Below are 27,337 nucleotides of genomic sequence, written 5' to 3' on the forward strand. Positions count from 1 at the left end.
ATGCATTCCTGTGGCTTTTCTCAAGCACCAGCTATGTCGGTTTTAGCCTGCCAGATCAATTTGTAAAAACTTTCTAAAGGAACTAAACATAAAATTTCATAAAAATCTGTTTACTGGGAGTAAGTTGTTACATATGAGCAGACAGATGGACAGAAATGGTGATGAAAACAGGCAGTTATGCATATACACTGGTGTTCAAAGAAAGTGCATCACCCTTTAAAATTGTAATTGTTGTCCGAATAACGTAAATACATGGCAATATTTCTTAACATATGGCATCAGATAAGATTGACATACATAGGTGATGATGTAATACTGCATCAGCCGTTACTTTCAGCTATATAAGCACGCTCTGCAAGAGTTGCAGTCATTCCTTGCCTGTATCAGGATGGCAAGTTACGTGCAGTTGATGCCACGAAGAAAGATTGCTATTGTTGCTTTACATGAGGAAGGATGTTCTTCCTGTCATACTGCTTATAGTGTCTTGTAATCAGTCGACAGTGGGTAGATTTCTTTACAAACTCAAGAATACTGGTTCTGCTAATAGGAAAAAAGGAGCGGACGCAAACAAGTCTCTACACCAAAACAGGACCGTGTTTTGAAGTGCTTACGCCTTAAAAACCATAAAGCTTCTTTGTCTGAGCTGAAAAGAGAATGGGAAGAACATACAGGAGTGGTAGCAAGTGCAGTAACAGTCAGAATATGCCTCTTCAAAAATGGACTTGTAACCTATCGTCCTAAGAAGAAGCCCCTCCTCACACAAAAAAGGTCCGATTATGGTGTAAGGAGCATGTCAAATGAACCCCAGAGCAGTGGAAGTCAGTTATTTTTTCGGATGAGAAGAAATTCAACCTGCATGGCTCTGATGGGAGACAAATGATTCGCTGTAGACGTGTGAAGAATAACATCCAGACTGTATGGTGTCTACAGTGGAATTCCCTACCAGCCAAATGATATGGGGGTGCATTTCGTATCATGGAGTGGGTCACCTGCAGTTTATAAAATGTTCCGTAAATGCCAATGGATACCTGGCTATATTGGAAGGTAAATTGCTGCCAACTATTAGAGACCATTTCAACCTACCAAGTAACTGCATCTTTCAGGATGACTCTGCTCCTTGTCATCGGGCGAAAAGTGTAAGTAGGCACTTCTGTAGTTACCTTAGCTTCATTTCAGCATTAGAGGTTCGACAGTAATGTGTACATTTGTTACAGGTGAAAAAATGGTTGGAAGAACGGTCCATTACAACTCTTAGCTGGCCAGGAAACAGCCCAGAACTGAATCTTATAGAGAATTGTTGGCATTGTGTGGAATCTACAGTTGCCAGAAAGAAACCAAAGACCCTTTGTGAACTTGAAAGGTGAGTATAGTGGTCTCAGAAAGTTTTTAAATTCTGTACAGTGGGATAAACTGACGATGTTACCAACAGTAAATTCTAAGTGGGAAGCATTCAAGGAATTAATCATGGATGCTACTAAAAGTTTCATACCTATTAAGAAATATTGTTCAAGGTTTAGGCCTAAATGGTTATCAAATGAACTAATGAGCCTCATAACAGAGAAGAAAAATGCATGGGATGCATATAAATTATCAAGCGACTCAGAAGCCTATGGCAGATATAAGCAGCTAGTCTGTAATCAGGTCACAAAGGAGGTTAGGCAGGCGAAGGCAGATTATGAGAAATCCTTGGCAAAAGATTGCCATGCTAAGAAACACAGCAAGGATTTCTTTACTCATATAAACTCTAAAAGGAAGGGGATGAATCTGATTGGTTCACTTGACATCGATGGTTTGACTGTTGATGATCCTGCTCAGATAGCAAACAAACTGAATGAGTATTTTGCATCTACATTCACACATGAGGAATTATTAAGGTTTGAAAATGGCAGAATGTTATCAAATTGTAGCAGGATACTTAATGATTTTGTAATAACTGAGAGCAAAGTGGAGAAGAAATTGTTGAAGTTAAACATAAGAAAAGCACCTGGGGTGGATGGGATCTATCCAGTTATATTAAAGGAGGCGGCAAAGCAACTAAGCAAACCCTTAGCCATAATTATGAGAGCATCCTTGGACTCAGGGGAGGTTCCCATGGACGGGAGATGTGCAAAGGTATCCCCAATTCACAAAGGGGGATCGAAGGGTGACACAAGTAATTACAGACCAGTTAGTTTAACTTCTGTTCCGGGTAAAATAATGGAGTCACTGGTTAAAGATGCATTGCAGGATCATCTAGGCAAGACTGCAGCAATAATTCAGACACAGCGTGGGTTTGTTAAGGGAAAGTCTTGTCTGACAAATTTGATAGGATATTATGATGTGGTTACAAAGGAACTGGATGCAAAAAATAATTTTTATATCATATATTTGGATTTCAGGAAAGCTTTTGACACTTTTGCGCACGAAAGACTATTGTACAAATTGGAGCAGAATGGCATTAAGGGTAAGTTGCTACAATGGATAAAAGGATGGTTAAGTGGGAGAAGACATAGGGTGGTAATCAATGGGTCCTGCTCTTTGTGGACTAATGTTATTAGTGGAGTCCCACAGAGTTCGGTGTTGAGTCCACTGTTGTTTTGTATATTTATCAATGATATTGATAAAGGTATATCAGGCTTAATGTCGAAGTTTGCAGATGATACAAAGGTTGGCAGGGTTGTTAATGACAGTAATGGCAGTGTGCTACTGCAACAGGATCTAGATAATTTGGAGAGATGGGCTAAGAAGTGGCAACTGAAGTTTAACCTTGACAACTGCAAAGTACTGCATATGGGTAGAAGTAACCCCAGAGAAACGTACCAACTGTGTGGTACTACACTTAAAGTGGTAGAAAATGGAAAAGACCTGGGAGTAATTGTGCAGGCAAATATGAAGTTTTCTGAGCAATGCAGACAGGTCATGGGGTTTTGTCAATGATATATAGGAATTTTGCTAGCAGGGAAAAGGAGGTGATTATCCCTCTGTATAAGGCAATGGTCAGGGGACGCCTTGAGTACTGCGTACAGGTCTGGAGGCCTCATTTTAGGAAGGATGTAGATTTACTTGAGCGTGTACACAGAAGGGCAACAAGATTGGTGAGGGGAATGAAGAGATCCTCTTACCAAGAGAGGTTTAAGTTCTGCAAATTGCAGTGGCTGGAGACTAAGCACCTGCACAGTGATCTGATTGTGGTGTATAAGGCCTTGAATGGGTTGAGCACGCTGAATTCTGATGGGATCCTTCCACTTGTTCAGATTACGAACCTAAGGGGGCATAAATTCAAATTAAGAAAAGACAGATGTAGAATAGATGTGCAGAAATTTGCCTTTAGCCAGCAGGTGGTTAATTGCTGGAAGAAACTTCCATCTGTCGTTGTGGAAGTTGATAGGTTGAATAAATTTAAAGAGGAACTGGACAGGCATTTGGAGGGAATGGTGTGATTTTTTTTTTTTTTTTTTGGCTGATGCTGCATAAGCTCATACACATGCTTTCTTGCATCACATGCCACTACTACTACTACTACTACTTCATGAAGCCATAATTTGTGTTTGGAACTATCCGTTGATTATCTTCAGAAATTGATCTTATCAATGCCTCTACGGTGTGCTGCTGTCATCAGGGCCAAAGGCAGTCAACCAAATATTAGTTTGCACCTGGTGAACTTTACATTTTGTTTTCCATTTCAAATGATAAACTGAAGCAAATTAAGGGCTTCTGATAACATTTCGGCCATAATTGTCGTGTTTACCAAAACTGTTTTATAAAGGTTGCAAATGCTCATTTTGGAATAGTTTGAAAGCACCTGTCAAATATTACTTACCTTTGCCTTAACTATTAATAAATATGTTTTGTTTATATTTCTATTTGTGATGATAGTCATTAATCATGAATTTGGCTTAGTGTGTTCATAAAAAATAGAAAATAACGGTGACATCAAAATTTTGGTTAGTTTTTACAATCTGGTACCTATTCCGATCGATCCTTGCGAGTACAGTATATTGACAGGCCTAGCCCCATCCACTGGTTCTTTTTTATTTAGCGTTAGAGTGAATTCCACCCCCAGTTTTAAAATCGGAAAACGAGTTCCCAATTTTAAAACAGCAACAGGGGCAGGTGGGAACATCTCTGATATTCCCTGATATTCCTTGCGAGTAGCAGTGATTGACAGACGGCTTCAGTATACGGTACCGTTTTAATTAGTATGTTTATTTCCCCATCCCGCTGTTTTATAATCCGGAACTCGTTTTCCGACAGCGGCGGTATGGTGGGTGGAATTCACTGTGTCGCTAAATAAAAGGCAACTGATGGAAGGGGTTAGGCCTGTCAATTTACGCACTCACATTAGTAGGGTGACCAACCGTCCCAAATTTTGCGGGACCTCCCGATTTTCGGCTCTCTATAGAGGCGTCCCGAAAAAACCCTAGGCGGGAAGCTATTTGTCTCGATTTATCACATAACATCAAATAAATAATATAAAATATAATAATAGATCGTACTAAAATTCATTAACTAGCATAACGTGAATGTGCATAGAAAATTTAAATAAAATAAATCTCCATTTACATCTTTGATGTTTATTTGTCTTAGATTCCCGGACACGAACAAAATCCAAGCTTCTAATTAGTACACGTGTGTGTGTGTGTGCTGTCACATCGCAATATATGTGAAACATGTTCTTTGGCATGTATAGATAACGCGTGAATATTACAAGGTATTTTGTAATCTGATGTACCAATGAAAAAAAATCGGATTTTTTTGGTTATGTCTCGATTTTTTAAGGTCGATATCCCGAAATTGGCTGATCAAACGTTGGTCACACTACTCATGAGTGTAGTGTAAGCAAGAGTAATAAAAATCCCATCAGCATTTAGCTTGTCAATCCATTCAAAACTTAAAGCACCTCAATTAAAGCACCTCGCAGGTGCCTAGTCTCCATATGCTACAATTTGCAGAACTGAAGCCTTTCTTGGAAAGAGTACCCCTTTGTACCCAAAGAACTGGATGCAGGGAATAACTTTGATATTATATATTTGGATCTTAGAAAGGCTTTTGATACTGTTGCACATGGAAGACTGCTGCACAAATTGGAGCAGTGTGGCATTGGAGGCAAATTGCTGCTATGGATAAGGGGATGGTTGAGTGGCAGAAGACAGAGAGTGGTAATCAATGGACACTGCTCAACGTGGACTAATGTTATTAGTGGAGTTCCTCAAGGTTCAGTGTTGGGTCCGTTGTTGTTTTCGGTGTTTATGAATGATATTGATGATGGGATATCAAGTTTAATGTCCAAGTTTGCAGATGATACAAAGGTTGGCAGGGTCGTTAAGGACAATACTGACGCTATGCTGCTGCAACAGGATCTGGACAGGTTGAACAGATGGGCTGAGAGGTGGCAAATGAGGTTTAACATCGACAAATGTAAAGTGCTGCATATGGGAAACAGTAACCCCAGAGCAACGTATCAACTCTGCGGTACTACACTGACAGTGGTGGAGAATGAAAAGGACCTGGGGGTAATTGTGCAGGCAGATATGAAGTTCTCTGAGCAGTGCAGACGAGCTGCAAGAGTAGCTCATGGTGTCTTGTCAATGATATACAGGAATTTTTCTAGCAGGGATAAGGAGGTGATTATTCCATTGTATAAGGCAATGGTAAGGCCACATCTTGAGTACTGTATACAGGTCTGGAGGCCTCATTTCAAGAAGGATGTAGAGCTGCTGGAACGGGTACAGAGAAGGGCAACAAGATTAGTAAATGGAACAAAGGGTTGCTCTTACGAAGAAAGGCTTAAGTTTTGCAAATTACAGAGTCTGGAGACTAGGCACCGGCGAGGTGATCTGATAGAGGTGTATAAGGCTTTGAATGGTTTGAGCATGCTCAATGCCAATGGGATTCTTCATCTTTCTCAGAATAATCACCTCAGAGGGCATAAATTCAAATTGAGGAAGGACGGATGTCGGATAGATGTGCGGAAATTTGCCTTTGGCCAGCGGGTGGTTGGTTGGTGGAACCGACTTCCATCACTGGTTGTTGAAGTTGATAGCCTAAACAAATTTAAAGCTCAACTGGACAGGTATTTCGAACGAACGGAGGGGTGAAATGGGAGTGGGTTTTTTTTTTTTTTTTTTTTTTTGTTTTTTTGGCTGATGCTGAATAAGCTTGCTTTCTTGCATCATATGCCTCTGCTAATGCTAATGCTAATGCTAATTTTCCTTCTCTATACCCATTCCTGTAGCTCCACATCCTTTCTAAAATTAAGCCTCCAGACCAGTAGACTGGCCATCGCCTCATACAATGGGACAATCACCTCCTTGTCCTGACAGCCTGTCTCAGAGAACCTCCTTTCTAACTACACAGTTTGTCCCAGTGCTTTTACATTTTCCACTACCCTGCGTATAGTACCATTTAAATAATAATAAGATGCTCAAAAATATGGTCACATGACATCGGAATGGCGTATGATTCCCTCCAACAGTTAAACAGGCCTGACAGTGGTGAACCAAGCTGAATAAGTTACGTATTATCTAGTTCAAGTACGGAATTCTTACTCTTCACGACGAAAAGCCAACAGTGCGCATTCACTATGCCCTTTCCTTTTCCATTCCTTCTTCTCTCACGAGTCGCTTCTGGCATCATAAAACGAACACACCATGTGAATCTAACTAGGAGTTGCGAAGATAATTATGAATTGGGGGTCGCACATGAGCGAAGTCGCGTAACCTGATTTATTTAGTTGTCATTGAAATGTATATATTAACCCCAGAGGATCACATCTGGTGACCATGGGCTTGGCACACCCAGGGTCCTGAGCTGGATATCATCATTCTTCGCTTTCTTAATGATTTCCTTCTCTCTCTCTCTCTCTCTCTCTCTCTCTCTCTCTCTCAGGGTAGCTCAAATTTTTTTTGGCTAGTGCAATATAAGCCTCAGGCATCCTTGCACCATAGGATTAATAATAATGACAATAATAACAATTTCTCTTAGTTAACAAAGATAAAATTACATTTTATATTTTCATTAACTGCTTATTTATTATAACTTAATATATCGTTTTATTTTGCTTTCTTTTATTATACATACACTGAATGATCACTGAATTATGACCACCTACCTAAGCAGCTATCCGACATGGCATTGATTCAACAAGATGTCGGAAGTGTTCGGAAGGTATGGCCAACTGCAGATATAAAGATGATTGGTGTATCCAGACGCCTGATATGCCTTTCCATAGTGTCCCACAAGTGCTCTATGGGATTGATATCGGCGGAGTTCGGAGGCCAATTGATATGCTGGAAGTCAGAACTGTGTTCCTCAAATCATTCCTGCCCTACAAATGCCCGTTGGCTCGGCGCATTGTCATCTTGGAAGACGCCATCGCCATTTGGGAAAAAGTGTAACATAACGCGTACAAGTCAGCAAGCAGTTGACGATAGCGGTGACCAGTGATACGTTGTTTTACATGCACCAGGGGTCCAAGTTCTTGCCAGTGAAACATCCCACACACCATACAACCGCTTCCACTGGCCTGCACTTTTGATACCATGCATGATGAATCAAGAGCCTCATGTTGTTGACGCCAAATCCGTACACGACCAACCACTGTGTGTAGTAAATAACGTGACTCATGCGACCAGCACACCTTCTTCCAGTCTTCTAACGTCCAACTTTCATGCTCTTTGCACCAGGGGAGTCTTTTACGCTGATGAACCTTGGTCAGGAGAGGATGCCGTAGGGGTCGTCTGCTGGTATAGCCCATACGTGCGAGCGTGCGACGCATGGTCATGCCAGATATTATTCCGGATTGGCCCATGTTGTATTGGGTATCAAATCAAATTACTATATTAGGGTTACCCGTAAATGATTACATTAACCCGCATTCGTGTCTGTAAATTGTGTGTTCTCTGGTCGATTTGCCTGTTTTGCTGGACAAAAAACCCCAGTTTCTGAGGGAAAAAACCTTGCTATCTACGCCTGAGACCGACTAACTCAGCCCCGGAGTGAAAAAAGCCCACTAAAGTTCCTCGCGTCATCGACGGGATTCAAACCCGGGCCTTTTCCACCCGGTGTGGGGAGGACGGTGACGATACCACTGTGCTACCCACGCAGACATGTTGTTGTATTGGATATTTTATTATTATTTTAGGGTTACCCGTAATTAAATACATTAACCCGTATTTGTGTCTGTAAATTGCGTATGTTCTATGGTTGATTTGCCTGTTTTGCTGGACAAAAAAACCCCAGTTACTTGGGAGAAAAGCCTTGCTATCTACGCCTGAGACCAACTAACTCAGCCACGGAGTGAAAAAAGCCCATTAAAGTTCCTCGCGTCATCGACGGGATTCGAACCCAGGCCTTTTCCACCCGGTGTGGGGAGGACGGTGACGATACCACTGTGCTACCCGCGCTTATTGGGTAGTCAACTCTTCAACAGTGCTGCGCCTGTTCACCTGTGCGAGTCGTCGGACCTGGAGCTCACCGCCTTTCTAATATCAGCCTTTCGCTGACCTTTGCAGTTTTACCATCGGGTCATTTGTAAGATGTAAAATCTTACAAATATAATATTTTGTGGAGGAGTGAGATTTATTTAAAGTAAAACTTATAATATGGCAATATGGGGGAGCGGAACATTACAAGTTAAGAATATTACTAAGATCACTGGCAAGGATTAAATTAGACAAGGTTTATGAAGATCAGCGTTAAGCTTGACAAAGGCTAATGGCAAGGAAGGGGTGTATTTCGGTTCCCAGCGCACAGGAGCATCCAAAACAATGGAAACTGGTTGCAACTGTTATTAGTAGAAGGTGTTAACTCTGGTAAACAATAGCGCGGTGGACCATGTGTTGTCGGGACATTTCTTTAATCGGTTACACCTGGACAGTAAAATACGGAACAATGCTGGGAATTAGATGGAAGTCTGGCTCTGGCCGACAGCGATGGCAAGTTTTATAGATCGTGGGAAATTAGTCTGCTACAGTGTAACTATAAGCGGCTGACTTCAAAGGTACTGACAGCCTGAGAAAGTTTGCAGACTTCTTAAAATGAGAAGTTGGATCGAGCAACAAGGAAACAGCGTGAGAAAGATAAAAATTAGCGAATAAGAAGAGAGAGAAAGTTGATAAAATGAGTAGATTGGTTAAAAGAAAGCTAGGGCGTATTTGACATATGTAGGCGGTACAGAAAAGGAGATGTACAAAAAGTGAGTGAACGGGCAGAAAAAAAGAGACACAGAGTTGAGTTTTATGTGTGTGTTTATGGAAATGAGTTAGAAAACACAGAGTTGAGAATTTGGGAGTGTTTTGCGAAGATGAGTTAGTGACAGATCCCCGAGTTGAGTTATATGGGTGTTTAGGAAAATGGGTTAGTGGGATTCTAAGTAGAGTTTTTGTTGGTGCTAGGGAAAATGAAATAGTCAGCGGACACAGCAGTCGAGATTTTCGTCGAGATAAGTAAAATGAGTTAGTAACATGGACAGTTGAGGGTTCTGGTGTGGTAGGAAATATGTGTCAGTTAACAGTTGAGTGTTTGGTCGTGGTGGGAAAAGAGAAGGGTAGCGCCCTGGGAAGTTTTCTTCTTAAAAAAGTTCTTAATAGGTGGAGTGGAAAAACGAGGGTAGCACCATATGAGTTTTTACTTGTGATAAGTTTTAATAAAGTGGAGTGGAGAAGGAGTTAGTGTGAGATGCCCTATGAGTTTTCCTTGTGATAGGTTTTAATAAGGTGGAGAAAGAACGCCAGTCCCATGCAGCAAAGAGTTCCTAAAAATTACCTGTAGCAAATTCAGGTGTAGCAGATGAAGAAGATCCTCAGAGAGCCAAAATGGAAGGTTGAAACCGCTCCGGAAGGCAAAGGAAAGAAAAAAGATAATAGTAAGTACTGTAAATTAACAAGGACTGTTAGTGAAACAGTATAGTGATTAATTAATGAAAAAATAGAGATAGCACTAGAAGTAACTTGATAGATAAATTATCTCTTAAGTAAATTATATATATATTAACAGAGTTTAATTAATTCAAAAAGGTTATTGTAAAATGCAAGAGAAACGAAAGATAAGTAATAGATTAAATTGTTGTTCAAATGATTATAATATGTTAGAAAGATAATAAAGTTTATAGTGAGAATCTTGGAATGTTCTAAAGATAGATAATTGAATATAGTAAATTTTATATGCGAATATGTGAATGTTCCAAGGATAGATAATTGAATATAGTGTTTGTATTAATGGAGAATTGTTGATCTAACTGAAAGACTAATAACAAATAGAGACTTTAGGAAAGTTAAGATTAGTCTTGAGTGAATTGTAACAGAATGGCAAGAACACAGATTATAATGATGAAACACAGATTATAATGATTATAATGATGAAAATAGCATATTGATTGTTAATATAAGAATAATATATGCAAGGTATCCTTGACTTAATCTTGTATGCATATTACATGTTTTTTATTCAATGGCATATTATGTTGTATATATATATGTAAATAAACTTTGTTGTTGTTATTAATTTGTGAGTTTGTCATTCATGAACACTCAGCCTTTCCGAAGGGAATTATACACAATTGAGAAGTTCCCACGAATCTGGAATTCTCCTGTAAAGCAAAGTCAGATGCGTAAGTGGGGGAAATAGGAATAAAGTGGACAAACACATAAAAGGGAACAAAACGAAATAAAACAATAACTAAAATATACAAATCATCATCATTGTTTTCCACCCCCCACACATTGTTTGACCATTTTGACGACAGTACACTTTAACTACGGCAGTTCAGCCGTTTGGGAAATCGAGGCACCAGCTCGTCGAGCACCCACAATCTGTCCTTTATGAAAGTCCGATAAATCCTTCCTTTTCCCCATCACGCTCGGAATTTTACTACCTACTGAACCACTGACACCTTATCTATGCTATGTAGGTAGACTAATTCCGCACTCTCGTACCTCTTGTTGTTGTTATTTGGTTTTTAGGAGCTTTAGCAACTAAGGCCATATTACTCCGGGAATATGCGGTGGTTATTCTCTGACCTTTCCGTATCCTTCGTATTTGGTGGTGACGGGCTCGAACCCCGGTCTAATCAAGAAGCGTGTGCTACGCACTGTTACTCCTTCCCACCTGGCTACGGAGGCGCCCTCTCGTACCTCACCTGGTCAATGGGTCGCATTCAGTTTTCATAGGGATGGTCATAATTCAATGATCATTAAGTGTATATAAATATATATTTTTTTATTTTTATTTATTTATTTATTTATTATTATTATTATTATTTTTTTTTGTTACTATTGTCCTATCTATGATGGCTTGCTACGCATACTGTTTGTGGCTTCAGTTCGCTGCCTCTACTTTTCAGCAAACTGGTATTAATTGCTCAAGTGATTGATTTTATTAAACTTCATAAGGTGCAGAACATTTTAGGTGGCACTGACGTCAGTTTTATTTTAGATATAGTTTTGATATCAACATCAATGTTATACTCTTTTTTTTTATTATTATTGTAATAAATAAAATATAATTATCAAGAAAATAGTTATGGTCCCCTTTTAGAAATTTAGGGAGGGGGACAAAAATCATAGTTTTTTCTATGCTTACTCAGAAGCCAGTGTTTTAAAATACAGAATCCGAAATATTAGGGGTCCCGCAATCTTCTCGAAACTCGGTAATAAAATAAATATGAGCATTACAGAAGTGTTACAAACTTTTTCGGCTGGTATATCTTTCGGTTGCTAGCTTTATCGGCGGATCCTTTTGGAGTCCAGCTTTAGAGACCGGACCTCCCCCACAAAAAGAATATCATTTTGTTTTATTATTCTCAATAATAAAACAGCGATCGAAAAACAAAAATATTTCTAATTCATCTTCAAAACTGCTCCCCCACGTGTCAAAACATGCGGATTTAAATAATAAAATTAAACATCTATCCGTCTGTCTGTAAAGCAGTCCTCTAGATTCACAATTCCTTATATCTCAGCTTCCAGAAATGCTAGAAAGGGGGTGGAGAGAGAGTCTCTAACAACTTACCTTTCAGAATTAGTCTGAAGGGTAAACAGTGGCGCTTTATACCTTCATGGGGCCCAAGGCAAAAGGAAATTTGGAAATTCCCGAACTACATGAAATAAAATTAAAGTAATCCATCTATTAAGTTTGTTTTATTAGAAACAAACGTAAACGATGAGTTTATCGCTATACAGGTTGTTTCAAAAGTGATGGTCAGTAATTTAAAGGTGAACTGTACAGTTCACCTTTAAATTACATTGTAAGTTAATCTTACAATGTAATCTTACATAGTAATACAATGTAATCATATTGTAATCTTACAATTTAAATTACTTTAAATTGTAAGATTACAATATGCAAAAAAGTCATGTATGGCAAAGCTAACGGCAGTGCACTCGAGGCTTCACGTTTGTACCAAGAAGCATTTCCCCGCCTAAAGCAACCCAACAGGCACACATTCATCAGGATACATCAACGCCTTAGAGAACAGGGCGCTTAGCTCATGGAGTACGAGCAGGTAGGCCCAGAAGCATAACACCTGATGTTGAGGAAAGAGTGTTAGAAAAAAAAGAACAAAATCCAGGAATTTCGACAAGGAAGGTTGCTCTGCAAGAGCGTGTACTGAGTCATAGCATTGTATGGCGAATTTTAAATCACCAATTACTGTAACCCTACCATAATACCAACGTGGACAAGGTCTCAGAAGAGACCTTGTCCACGTTGACTGACAGAAGTTCACTCCCAGAGTGAACTTCTGTCAGTGGATGCAAAAACAGTGTGTCCTGAACCCCCAATTTTTAAACAACAGTTTGTTCACTGACGAAGCTGAGTTTATCGTGATGGTATTTTTAATTTTCATAACTGTCACGTTTCGTCCGACGAAAATCTTAACGAAATTCACGAATCAAGACATCAGCAACGTTTCTCGTTGAATGTCTGGGCAGGACTACTAGGAGACCGTCTAATTGGACCACACTTTCTGCCAAACAGGCTAACAGGGGAGCTGTACCTGCAGAATGTTCTTCCAGACCTCAGTGATGATGATAATGTTCCACTTCAGCAACGTCAGAACATGTGATTTATGCATGATGGTGCACCGGCACATTTTGCTCGAGTTGCGACTCGGTATCTAACTAAAATGTAGGGTCAACGGTGGATAGTTAGAGGAGGGCCTGTAATGTGGCCTTCCCAGATCACTATACTTAAATCCTATGGATTTTTGAACCTGGGGTCATGTAAAAAGCTTGGTGTACACTTCTGACATTAACACAGTTGAGAAATTGCAGCGTCGGGCTGAAGGAGCCTTTCAGCAAATCAGAAATGACCCAGGAATGCATGAGAGGATTCTCAGCTCAATGCAGAGAAGACTACAAAGCAGCGTACGGATGCAAGGACAGCATTTTGAACACCTTTTGTAACATGTAACCTCTGTAAAATCCGGTGGTGTAAAAACCAAAAATTAAAAATATATTATCTTATACTGTATTTAATAAAACCACCCTTAGCAAAGGATTCAGAGCTTTTTACTAAACTAGTTCTCCTACAGTCAGTGGCGGAACTTAACAGAAAATGTGCATTATCTCGAAAACGGTTCATTTGCGGCTCGATGTTCATGGGACTTTTTTGCTTATTTTAGTTTGTACTTTTCACCTTTAAATTATTGACCATCATTTTTGAAACACCCTGTATATCGGATATCCGCTGTATTTGTTAATATAAAACAAAGTAAAAATTAATGTTCTAAAAATAAGAAATGTGCTTTAGAAAAATATCACGAAGGTGTTCAAAATTTATTTTCATAGCCAACCATATGATAACGACGAAAGTGTAGTCATTTTATTGATTTTTGAAAATTTGATTCTATAAAACAGCTGATTCGGTAACCAGTGATCATATTAACTGGCGCCTACTTTTTTCACTTTACAATGGGCTTAAGATTGACTCCGACTGCATCATGTGGTCCTTCCTCTCAGCCAATGTAGTGTTAGCAAACGTATTGGCTGTGTTTTGTTTTTGTATCTTTAGTTGCAGTGATTTTTTTGTGTTGTATTTTAATCAATATATTAGTTTTAATCAATTTTTTTACAATAATTTGCATTATAAAAATCACCTTTTTACCTACGACATTTAAGTTAAAATGTTCTTATCGAAAAAGTTCAGTTCTCCGTGTTCTTCTGTCACTCAATATTTGAAGTTCTTACACTCGTTTTTTATGTTTCTTATACTCGTTCATTTAGGTTTCTTACACTCATTAAAATCAAAAACTGCCGAATTATTCCGATGCATCTCAGTTCTGCTTAGACATTCACTCAAGAAGACTGGTTGATAAGATCGTGGATAACCTTTCTCTGCTACTGTACTGCCTTAAGCACAAGGGCTCCAGCAGCGCCGGTTATATACAAGTAGTCTTTATTTTTACAATTAACTCAGCTATTGGAAGAACTAAATATAAAATTTCATCAAAATCGGTAAGACCACTTTTATCAAATTAATCTTTAAGTAGTAAAGTTCATTGACCTTGGCAGGTATAAAATTCAGTTTCCGATAAAAATCATTTTAAAAATATTTTTAAAAAACAGCAATGAGTTTTTGAAACAGTGATTTTGGGGCCGGCTCTAATCATGAAGCGCTCCAATCGTAAAGCGGGAGGGGGCTTATATCAAAATATATCAAAAATACTATACTGTATTTTATACAAATTATTAAAGGGACATTTAGTATTGAAGTATACAGTAAACTCTGTAAAATCTGGTACTTTACAATCCGGAATTCTTTAAAATCAGCGCATTTAAAAAAAAAAAAAAAAAACACTTATAATCCACCAGAAATATTAAGAAAACAATTTTTCATTAGTATTAATAATCGCATTTGCCTTAAGAATCCTCCCAAAACGAAACAGCTTCTTCTTAAATCTAAACAGACCGCCTATTGTTAAACTTAATAATCAAAGCATCATACTAGAAAGAACATACAAATATCTTGGTGTAATGTTCGATCATAAAGTCTCTTTCATTCAACACGTAAAGTATATTTTGAACAAGATTAAGGATTTAACAGGGAAAATACTTCAAATTCGTGAAAACATTTGGGGTATAAAATCAAGGTCCTTGAGGTTGTTACAAATGCAAAGTACTGCATATGGGTAGAGTAACCCCAGAGAAACGTACCAACTGTGTGGTATTACACTTAAGGTGGTAGAAAATGAAAAAGACCTGGGAGTAATTGTGCAGTCAGATATGAAGTTTTCTGAGCAATGCAGACAGGCTGCCAGGGCAGGTCATGGGGTTTTGTCAATGATATATAGGAATTTTGCTAGCAGGGAAAAGGAGGTGATTATCCCTCTGTATAAGGCAATGGTCAGGCCACGCCTTGAGTACCGCGTACAGGTCTGGAGGCCTCATTTTAGGAAGGTTGTAGATTTACTTGAGCGTGTACAGAGAAGGGCAACAAGATTGGTGAGGGGAATGAAGGGATCCTCTTATCAAGAGAGGCTTAAGTTCTGCAAATTGCAGTGGCTGGAGACTAGGCACTTGCGCGGTGATCTGATTGAGGTGTATAAGGCCTTGAATGGGTTCAGCATGCTGAATTCTGATGGGATCCTTCCACTTGTTCAGATTACGAACCTAAGGGGGCATAAATTCAAATTAAGAAAGGACAGATGTAGAACAGATGTGCGGAAATTTGCCTTTAGCCAGCGGGTGGTTAATAGCTGGAACAAACTTCCGTCTGTCGTTGTGGAAGTTGATAGGTTGAATAAATTTAAAGAGGAACTGGACAGGCATTTGGAGGGAATGGTGTGATTTTTTTTTTTTTTTTTTTTTGCTGATTCTGCATACGCCCATACATTTGCTTTCTTGCATCACATGCCACTACTGCTTCTACTACTACTACTACTACATTCTCTCAGATATGCCAGACAAGCTAAACTTGCTACCTGGGAGTCTAAAACGCTGATGGAACTGATATTCGGGTGACACTCAAGTCAAGTGAACCCAATTTCAGCGAAGTCCGGACGGTCTGTGACAGCCAAATCCTCTGCTTGCACCTTCACGATGGTGGGACTGTTAGTAATCCTGGGTATAACCTCCATGCACAAGTACATGGTGGGTGACCACCCAGGTGTGAACCAACGTAAGCAGGGGTCAAGGTGTGGTGCCCACACCACATGGAGAGAATGCCGCCCTTCTATGTTACCATGCAGTACTAGGTGGTAGATGACTCTCATCAACCGGTGAAATACCACCACTTTCCTTATTGGAGGCTTGAATTGGTGGAACCCATGTTTAGTCTCAAGAGCTAGGTTCCAGTCAACCTTTCCCTATCTCTTCCAACATGCAGCATGATTGATGACTTTTGAGGTTACGATGAACGTCGTGGAGAGATCCAATATTCCATACATTTCGAGGGTACAGCTCTAAAACGGTGTTCACAGGCCGGCCGCTAGTTAGTACACCGAACCGAACCTATTGGTAACTCTCTAGGAGGCTTTCGGATCAGCTAGTGTATAATCTTGCTACCTCTACTCAGCCAAATAGTGACGGGAGGGAGTCCGAGTAGTGTGTATGCGGGGAGCATTGTCGAGGCCACGTTATGTCAAGGATCTGGGTATATTCTTACCATGTGTACACCATATTCAAAAATTTCATTACTTCATGCAGCATGTCCCACTCACTTATTCAATAGTAAGAAAAAGTGAGTGGGACACACGGCATGTCCCACTCACTTTTTCTTACTATTGAATACACCATGAATTGTCAACCTAATAGAGCAAGCTTATCTGCGAAAAGATCTAAACCTCCCAAGCACTTCCTAATTCATTTCACAAATATACGTGGTCTCAATTCTAATCTCAACGATGTCCATTTCCGCTTGCAGTCTCCCAAACCCCATGTACTTTTTCTGACAGAATCTCAGTTATCGGTTGATTCAACTACTGCTCATCTCAGATGCCCAAATTATTCGCTGTATGATTCCTTTCGCCTCAAAGGTGGTACTTGTGCATATGTCCGTTCTGATGTTCCCTGTCAGAGACTTGGCAATTTGGAATCTCCTCTCTTTGATCTTCTCTGGCTTAAAATCTCTCTACCTCATTGTGTCAAATTCATCTGTTGTCTCTATCGCTCTCCCAACTCCACTAATCACTTGGAGCTCTTTGATTTCCTCTCTTCGCAACTTGACTTTCTCCACTCAAACTTTCCTAACAGTGAGGTAATTTTCCTTGGTGATTTTAATGTTCACAACTCCAGCTGGCTTCAGTTTTCTAGTCACACCGACCGAGCAGGTCGAGATGCTGAGGCTTTTGCAATTACTAATGACCTAGCACAGATTGTTCATTTACCTACAAGAATACTGGACAATCCTAATCATACAGCCAATACGCTTGATCTTTTTCTCAAAAACAACCCTTCTAAGTACACGGTCGAAGTGAGAGGTCCTTTAGGCACTTCAGATCACAACTTGGTGATTGTCTCTTCTCCTATGGAACCGTTATCTCATGGCTATTCCCAACCTCGTGTTGTTTGGCATTACAAGAATGCAAAATGGGATGACTTGCGAGACTTCTTTTCTTCTTTTCCTTGGTCGGATTACTGTTTCAAAACTTCTGATGTCAAAGTTTGTTCAGATTTTGTCAGTGAAACTATTCTTGCAGGAATGGAATCCTTTATCCCACACTCCACTTTAAAATCTGGTCCTTTATCTAAACCTTGGTTTTCCAATAAATGTGCTAAGGCTGTTCAAGAGAAGAATGTTGCATATCCTAATTGGCTTGTTTCTAATTCTTCAGTTTCATTTTCTGCCTACACCAAAGCTCGCAAAAATTCTAAAGCAGTTATTAATCAGTCCAAACTAGAGTTTGAACAGGCTAAGAGTAGAAAACTTGCTTCTTGCCCTATGACCGAGCATTCTGGTCTCTTGCCAAAGCTCTTGGCCGCAACTTTTGCCCATCTCTGCTCCCACCTCTGTTCAAACCAAATGGTTCTGTTGTCACTTCAGCCAAGGATAAAGCTGACCTGCTAGCATCCCATTTTTCTATCAGCTCATATATTAATGATCTTGGTAAAACACCTCCCACCATTCCCAACACGCTCCATTCAATGCCTCCTGTGGTCTTCCGTCAAAAGGATATCAGAAGGATTTTGATGAATCTTGATGCTAAGAAAGCTCCAGGTCCCGAAGGTATTTCTCCACTTGTTCTCAAAACCTGTGCTCCTGAACTTACTCCGATTCTTTGCTGCCTTTTTTCACTTTCTTATTCCAAAGGTGTTTTTCTTCTGCTTGGTAATTTGCTCATATCCAGCCAGTTCCTAAAAAGGGTGACAAATCCCTCCCATCCAAATAATCGTCCCATTGCAATTACTTCTACTCTTTCTATAGTAATGGAGAAATCAATTAACTGCCAACTCTTAAACTACCTAGAAACCTTCCGTCTGATCAACTATCGCCAGTATGGATTCCGTCGGTGTCGATCCACTGGTGATATTCTGGCTTATGTTACCCATTTATGGACTAATTCAATGGAAAGGTTCGGTGAAACACAAGTAGTTGCTCTTGACATCTCAAAGGCTTTCGATCGTGTTTGGCATAAAGGTCTTCTAAACAAGCTTCCATCTTATGGTTTGCAAACTGTTTTTAGTAATTGGTTATCCAGTTTTCTCTCTGATCGCTCACTTAGGGTGATGGTAGATGGCTCTCTGTCTTCTAACATCTCCACTAATGCCGGTGTCCCCCAAGGTTCAGTTCTTTACTCCACTCTTTTCCTCTTGTATATTAATGACCTTCTTCCATTGACTGGAAATCCTATCCATAGTTTTGCCGATGATAGCACATTGCATTCCACTTTCCATTTTGAGAAACCTTGCCCTGCTCAATCAGCTTTAACGTCTCGAAAATCTACTACCAATTCGTTAAATGCCGATCTTCGGGTAATTCTCCAGTGGGGCAAAGACAACTTAGTTGATTTCAACCCTTCTAAAACTCAATCTTGTCTTATATTTCGCAAAAAGGATTCTTCTGCTCCTATGCTTATCTTTGGCGACACTCAGATTTCTAGGAAAGTTGATATATCTCTTTTGGGGATTACCCTGACTTCTAATCTCTCTTAGCACAAGCACATTACAAATATTGGTTCCTCTGCATCTAAAAAACTTGGTTTTGTCTTTCGCTCTCGGCGTTACTTTTCTTCCAAACAGCTGCTCACTCTGTATAAATCGTAAATCCGCCCTGCCATGGAATATTGTTCCCACATCTGGGGTGGTGCCCCTAAAACCTCTCTCAGGCTTCTTGATTCCATTCAGAAGAGGGCAGTTAGGTTAATTAATGATTCATCTCTAACAGAGTCTCTCCACTCACTCATAGACGTACTGTTTCTGCTGCATGCCTCTTCTACAGATAGTTCCATGGGCACTGTTCTTCTGAATTGGCTTCTATAATTCCCGCTCTATCTTTCAAAACAGTCCGAACACGTACCGCCACCAGCCAACATCCATTTACTGTCCAACTTCAAACCCACAGAACCAACTTTTCATCTTTCTCGTTTGTCCATTCAACTGCCGTTTTCTGGAACAACCTTCCTTCTACGTATTTCCTGAAAATTACAATCTACAGAAGTTCAAGTCCAATGTCAACAAATATCTTCTTTCGTCTTCTCAACCTCCAACCCAAGCACGGTACTAAGTACTATAGGTTCTAATACCTCTCGTGTTTGGGGTTCACATAAAAAAAAAAAAAAAAAGAAGTGCATTAAAGCTATACTATAAATGTTTATTTTTACCTATCATATGCTATGCGGCATGTGCATGGGGCTTTAGCATGGTTAATAGCATGGTGAAAAAATATGTTATCCAATCTCAGCGTTTTTTCCTTCTTGTCACCTCCAGAGCGCGTAGAACTGTTTCTACTGTTGCTCTGCAGGTTCTGAATGGTCGAATTCCTATTTACTATGAAATAATACTGCAGTATCTATTATATCACCGAAGAAGGATCTCCCAGCTAATATTGGTAACTATACATTGAACATGGATTTATCTGAAAAGGAGGATGTTGCTAGATTAAGATGTGATTTTATGAGAAACTGGCATCCAGAGCTGTAATGCTGAATGCAATGGCAATTGGAATGGAATGCTGCTCTTTTGCGCAGGGTTATATATAGTTTTATTCCTAATGTCTTTGAATACACTAAGCAGTTAAAATGGTTTTGTCCCGGCTTAAATGTCACATTTACGATTACAGGTTATGAGAGTAAATTCCAAATTAAATGCACTTGGACTGTCCGCATCGCCTCTCTCTCTCTCTGTCCTTGTTGAGCTGTTGAGGCGGTCGATCATTTAATCCTAGAATGTAACCACTATTTAGATGTTAGAAATCAGCTTCAGATTTTGACAAATGTATATAGTCCTGCTGATTTTCCACAGTTGGTGGAAACAAGGGAGAATTTCTTGTATTTCTCAGATTTTGCTGATAGTGTGTTTAGGAGACGAAAATGCATTGTAAACGTTAATCCTTAATGAGGTGTTAAACCAAAGAGTTTATAAGGTTTTCTTGGCTCTGAGTTTCACTGAGTCTTTTATTGTAAGTAGTTCGTAAGAACTGTTGTTGAAAATTAAATCTTGTGTTTATGAGAGGTTAATGGCTATGTCTTGCAGGAAAATAAGTGCTGTTAATGATATACATTATATGTATCGAATTTTAATGACTATATACAAGAACAAAAGGTATTGACTTTCAGGAAACTTCGTCCCAGAAGATAGTGTTGAAAACACTAATGTTTTCTTGCTGTTGACATTTCTTGTGAATATTTTTCTTTTGGAGATATATATGGCTGTTAATGTTACATCCTGTCTATAGACTGTATACTTGTATATAACTTTCCCTAATACTGTTTGGTTGCTAGCTTTTTCAGCTCTGTTCGAATATGTCTAAGTATCTTTAAGATGGCGCCTCCATAGCCAGGTGGGAAGGAGTAGCACACGCTTCTTGATTAGACCCGGGTTCGAGCCCGTCACCACCAAATACGAAGGATGCGGAAAGGTCAGGGAATGACCACCGCATATTCCCGGGGCAATATGGCCTTAGTTGCTAATGCTCCTAAAAAAACCAAAATCTTTAAGATTAGAGTTTAAATGTAATAGAATATAGTTCGCTTTTTTACTATTTTTCTTTTTACTATTGTAAACTTTTCTCTTCTATTTCAGGGGATGTCTATTCTTCTTCCCCTTATCTTCTATCCAACTTTCCTTTCCCTTTCCTTCCATTCCCCACACTTCTCATTGTTATCTCCACTTCCTTTCCCCAAACACCTTGGGGTTCCCAGGCTTGCCTGATAGCTCCAGTAAGTGTCTCTGGTAATAAAGTTGTTCCTGGCGCGCCTCCTCATGGACAAGGTTGGGAGTCAGGGGACCAGGTGTCCTCTGTCCCCTGGCTGCGAAATCGCCAGGTTCCGGCACTGAACATAACATCACACATACACACCTACATACACACACTTGCCTGCCTTGGCTTTTTACCTTTACAGATGCTACAGCGGTAAATAGGGGAAACCCTGGAGACCGCAATTAAAACAAACACACCTTGATCTTGACACCTTGTCTTAAGAATTTCTAGGCTCGCGGGTAGCATAGTGTTGTCATCACCTTCCTCCCCACACCGGGTGAAAAAGGCCCGGGTTCGCGTCGACGACGCGAGGAACTTTAAAGGGCTTTTTTCACTCTGTGACGAGTTAAAAAAATATATATATATTATTTTAGGGTTGCCCGTAATTAAATACATTAACCCGTATTTGTGTCTATACATTGCGTATGTTCTATGGTTGATTTGCCTGTTTTGCTGGACGAAAAAAACCCCAGTTCTGGGGAGAAAAACCTTGCTATCTACGCCTGAGACCAACTAACTCAGCCACGGAGTCTGTGGCGAGTTAGTCAGTCCCAGGCGTTTTGGTAAAGGTTTTTTTGCGTTCTGCTTCACAGTTGTTGAGCTTTTCTTACACTTTCCACAGGATTTCGTGGACCGGAGTGGCAAGTAATAGGTCAACGGACTGACGGTTGAGAAACACTGGTATTGATCGAAATATTCGAGGCGAAATCTAGCTTGTTAAAAAATGACCTTAATGCAATTTATGATGATATTATTTCGCTAAATTCGTCAAGATATTTGAGTAAAGTGCATGCTGATGCTACCCGATGAAATGGAAGATGTTTGGAATTTTGCCGTTATATTCTTCGCATTTATTTGCTTGTAAAGTTTTTGAAAACGTGCATTATTGCAATATTTGTAAATGATTCTTTGCGGTTAATGGTCAGACCCAGATTTGTCCCATGGCGAAAAGTCTGCATTTTTGTTCGTTACATTGCTCTATTTAATTAAAATCTAATCCACATTATTTTTTTATTATACCATGGCTAATGTAAAATTGCAGAAACAATTGGGAGAAATTTTGGCAAAGTTAATAAGTTATTTCTTGTGTTAGGAAAAAAAATCATAAAAGCCCCCACATAGAAGCTCGCCTCTTTCACAACAGTCTATATTGACAAGGTAGGAAAAATGTTTATAGGCACCATTGTTTTATGACAACAATTTTGATTATATATATACAGTATTTGACGCGTTGGACACCGAGGATTCTGCAGCAACTGACATTGCCTTTCCAATTATTCGCTTAAAAAATAGTTGCTATTCGTGTCGAGACTCGAGACTCATTTTCCTTGATTACTAAATTCTGTAACCGAACTAGAAGCAATGGACATCCTTTGAGCAGTGGTAAAGAAAAGGTAGAGAAAGTTCAGTTAGAAATTTCGGCCATCCTTTGAGATCCCCAGGGGCTCACATTTGGTGAGTATGAGGTTGGTACACCCAGGGCTGGATGCATCCTGAGCTGGATATCATCATTCTTCTCTTTCTTGGTGATTCCCATCTCTCTCTCTCTCTCTCTCTCTCTCTCTCTCTCTCTCTCTCTCTCTCTCTCTCTCTCTCTCTCTCTCTCTCAGGGTAATTCTGAATTTTTTTTTTGCCTGGTGCAGCATAAGCCTCAGGCATCCTTGCACCATATGGCTAATAATAATAATAATATAGAGGAGAGAATAAAAAATAAATTCGATGATGTTTTAAAGAATTCCGCATTTTACATATAAGAAAACCAGATTACTTTGTTAATGAAAATGAACAGGAACATCCATTTCAAGTAGAGGCTTCGAAGGCTCACATTTTTAAATTTAGCTCAGTCACTTCCGTCGATGTGGAAAGTTACTTCTCTGCTTTTAAAATAACCTTGGGCAATAAACGCCAAAGATTTACAATGGACCACATTAAAAAATTTATTGTTTACTGTAACAAATGTTATTCCATGTGCGAGTGGTGAAATGACCTTACTTTGAAACTTTTCACTGAACAGTTCAGAAACTTTTCAGTACCGAACACAAAGTTCAATTAAAGTTCAAGTAAAATACTGATCGTAATTAATTATGATAATTTGGTAATAAAAGTAAAAAAATGTTATTGCATATAATAGCATTTTGGTGCACATTTTCGTGTATTTTGCCTGTTTTTAGTTATGCATAATATTTAAAAAATCTGTTTGGAATAAATCAACTAAAATATACTTTTTTGATGAACGACTTACCCAATCGAATGATATTTGGCAGTCCACGGCTAGATATAATTAAACCGCAGGTGAATAAAATTACAAAAACCCAAGTGGAATTTTCCCCCATTACACTGAGCATCAGACGAATATTACGGCGCTTCAACAGTTGGAGACATCGTTCTAGAAATAGATAGTTTGAACAACGGATGCGAGAGGAGAAGAATACGTCACATTTCCAAAATTAGACAGGGTTTGGGGAGCTTGCACAAATCATTACTCATCCCTTCGTTTACCACAAGTAGAACTCATTACATTTATATCGTACATATTCCAATACGCGTGCTAATATCCAAACAGCTAGAAGATAGTTGAAATATTTAAAATGAACTTTAATTCGAATCACGTGTTGAAACGCGCATATAGAGGTAAATGTGAAATAAAATTAAAATAAAAGTAAATGTGAAATGTGGATTAAAAATAAATTTAACACAATTAAAAATATTAAAAAGAATCTAACGAAAATATTCAAAACGATTTTTCTTCCTTAAGCTAGGAAGGAAAATCGTTTTGAATATTTTCGTTAGATTCTTTTTAATATTTTTAATTGCGTTAAATTGATTTTAATTGTGTTAAATTGATTTAATTGTGTTAAATTTATTTTAATTGTGTTTAATTGGTTTTTAATTATTTTTTTACTCTAATGTCAGTTTATCGATTTTTTCGTTTTTAATTTCTGGAGAGTATCATACGGAAGTGTTCTACTACTATATTGAGGTAAACTCCTCTTATTATTTTACAAATATTAGAAAATAAATATAACTCATTGCGGTTCAGATACCTTATTGAAGAAACAGGCAAATGATCGATCGTGATCATATCATATGGTATTTTAGTCGAGCAAAAATATAATATGGTAATTTCTTGAAAGAATCTAATTCTCATTAACTGGCTGCTTTACTTCTTCACTTTACTTCAAATTTGGAATAGTCACTTATAGATTATACCAACTGTGCCACCCACGAGGGTGGCACAGTTGGTATAATCACCGTCCTATCCTACGTTGGGAAAAAACCTGAGTTCGAATCCCCCTCAATGATGCAAGGAATTTTTATGGGCCCTTTTCGCAACGTGTCTGAGTTAGTTGATTTCAGGCGAGGGTAGGTTTTTCTCCAAAGAAACTCGGGTTTTTCGTCCGGCAAACAGTAAATCCGAATAGAAATAATTTACAAACATATATACGCAATATGGCCTAAGCTGCTGATGCGCCTAAAATCCTGGATTTCTTATCATAAAAAATTGTAATTGTTAGATTTCGAGACCGTGTTTATTTTTAAAGTAGTTTAAAGTTGAAAAGGTTGTCGGCTTTATTGACATAAATTAATATTATTAAAACATATAAAATAATATAAAACATTATAAGATTTATTCAAATAAATCTTATAATACATTTTGTTTTCTTTTATTAATTATTACAGAACAATCAGAAATAAATTTATAATATTATTACAAATGTATAGTTTAATGAGATAAACAAATAACGAGTTGTATACTTACCGTATTTGACGCCATATAAGACGCATGGGCATATAGGACGCATCCCCATTTTAGAAAGGAAAAAAGTTTTACTGTATTTAGACATTTAATATTTATTTTAATGTGTATAGTGTAAAAAAGCTTATCCTAAACATGTGATCAGAACAGCAATAAAAATACCAATACAGTGTACTATATAATAATATATTATTTAATCATTATTATTCATTTACCAATACAGCAATTTAAAAGAGAAATAAAAGAATCTTAGCAATATTAGAAAATATCTTATATGAAGAAAACATACCAGTAGAATTAAAAATGAACAAAAAGACAGTGAGGGAATGGTAAAAAACATTTACGATGGAAAAAATGATCCTATGGGAAAAAGAACTTCAAGCTTCTTTCCGTAGGTGGTGACCCAAAAAACCTTTCCGCAGCTCTGTTACCATGTTACGTTTGGTTTATATCCGATAGTGTAACTCAACCTATTTTCTCTGAGGGCAAAATACATTAATATAATGTCAAACGCCAAGAGTAAACAATATTGTTACGAAACGAGGTTCAGATTAAAAACAACCGGTATACAATTAACACTGTTCTTTATTTTATTTCAGTCACCCACAACGATTACAATTCATTGTCGTGATTGTGGTCACTTCACACACAATTAAAGTACACTACCGGAGACACTCTCAACATCACGAAAGCTCGCACAGAACTAACTGGCCCGCCGATCGTGCCAACTTTTAAAGGATCGGCGAACTATTGAGAAACCTGGAGAAGAATCTTGAAATTTTCTTCGCCTTCTAAGGCTTTTCCTGTGTTCCCTGGCTTTCGACGCTTCATGGAACTGATTCCAAACAACTCTTGAAGTCCAAAAGTACCCTAGGGTGTAACAGGTGTCCCGTTATCCTTCAGAAATTAAATTATTGACCGAACGGTGAAATACAAACTGTCGCTCGGCCCGACGCCGATGAGGGCTGACTCACTTCCACATACAGGTCGCAGGATGATTTTTCAAGGCATTTTTTCGGGAAAAAAAAGCGCGTCTTATATGCCGTCAAATACGGTAATCGAAAGGTATTACAAATATGTTCAGCAAACTACAAACTATAGAGATTTTCACAATGTGTCTACTTGGCCCATGTTTCCACCTATAGTTCACTACATAAAGATTTTTTTGTGAAACCAGCTCATTGCATGAAAGGAACAGAATTTCTCGGCAGTTTGACTTAATTGAAGGAGGAGCTAGACAAACTGTTGGAGAGGAAGAACAAATGACGTGGAAGTCTTTTTTTTTTTGGAGTGGGGAGGAGGGATAATGCTATATAAGTTTGCTTTCTTGCAACATTTACTAAGACTGCAGTACAAAGTCCATGGTTGTGGTGGTGGTGGTGGTGGTTAGGGCCATTTAGACTTTGTCTCAACGCCTTGAATAGTTTTTCAAATAAATTTTTTTTCTCAACAATCAGTGCATTTGCACTGAATAAAGCTAGAAAAACGTTTTTTAAATAAAAAATAGATTGAAATTATGTTTCACTTTATTTGTACCCTGTTTTGTTTTCATATTTCTTCAATTTTTCATTAAGGTTAGAGGCCTCGGAAGCCAGAAGTAGCCGAACCTCTCTCTATAGCTCTGGGAGTGCCTCGACAGTGAATCCCCATCAGACGGTGCCTATACACAGGCGGAATCTTTAACCATTTGCGAATATCCTGTTTGTTCGATTAGGGACACCACATTCTTACATCTCGAAACTGGGACACAATCACTCTTACAACGCGTTATACTTGCATCCACATAAGTATCATGTGATGCTAATGTGTATGATGTCAAATCTGAACGAAACTTTCAATCAGAGCAGTGTGGAAGTTTTGTTTGATGCTTGTAAATCCAGCCAAACACTGTTGAAACTCTGCAACATGAAGTTTGTCTTGTTGAAAGATGATTGGTAGTCCAGGCAGGCGGTCAACATAAACAGGTGCACATGATCAGAAGAATTGTAATATAATGTTACCCTTGTAATATAATTTAACCCATGCACGGTACTAAGTACTATGGGTTCTAATACCTCACGTGTTTAGGGTTTTCATAAAAAAAAAACCCTCCCTGAGACCTAGTAACTCACCCACGTTGTGAAAAAAATCCATAAACGTTCCTCCTCTCATTGGCGGAACTCGGACTCAAGTCTTTTCTTCGCGGTGCGGAAAGAACCTTATTACATCCACGAAGGCCAATAAATATAGAAAACAACAATGGGCATA

At 38.8% G+C, this 27,337-nt stretch overlaps 1 protein-coding gene across 2 annotated transcripts in view; it reads right to left on the bottom strand.

Moving 5' to 3' along the window:
* Positions 1-23,701, bottom strand: part of LOC150080953 (glutamate receptor ionotropic, kainate 2-like) — a 225,376-nt gene extending 201,675 nt beyond the window's left edge. The window contains exon 1 of one of the 2 annotated variants that reach the window (XM_090381164.1): positions 23,576-23,701. In XM_090381164.1, coding sequence (XP_090237290.1) covers positions 23,576-23,678 — 103 coding nt within the window. In that variant the 5' untranslated portion in view covers positions 23,679-23,701. Of the gene's footprint in view, positions 1-9,744; positions 9,797-23,575 lie in introns of those variants that run through there. The other variant, XM_090381165.1, reaches the window with a different exon arrangement.
* Between the last annotated feature and the right edge of the window lie 3,636 nt (positions 23,702-27,337).

The sequence above is a fragment of the Mastigoproctus giganteus genome, chromosome 9, assembly GCF_048544385.1.
Source record: "Mastigoproctus giganteus isolate SK-2022 chromosome 9, ASM4854438v1, whole genome shotgun sequence".
Classification (NCBI taxonomy): Eukaryota; Metazoa; Arthropoda; class Arachnida; order Uropygi; family Thelyphonidae; genus Mastigoproctus; species Mastigoproctus giganteus.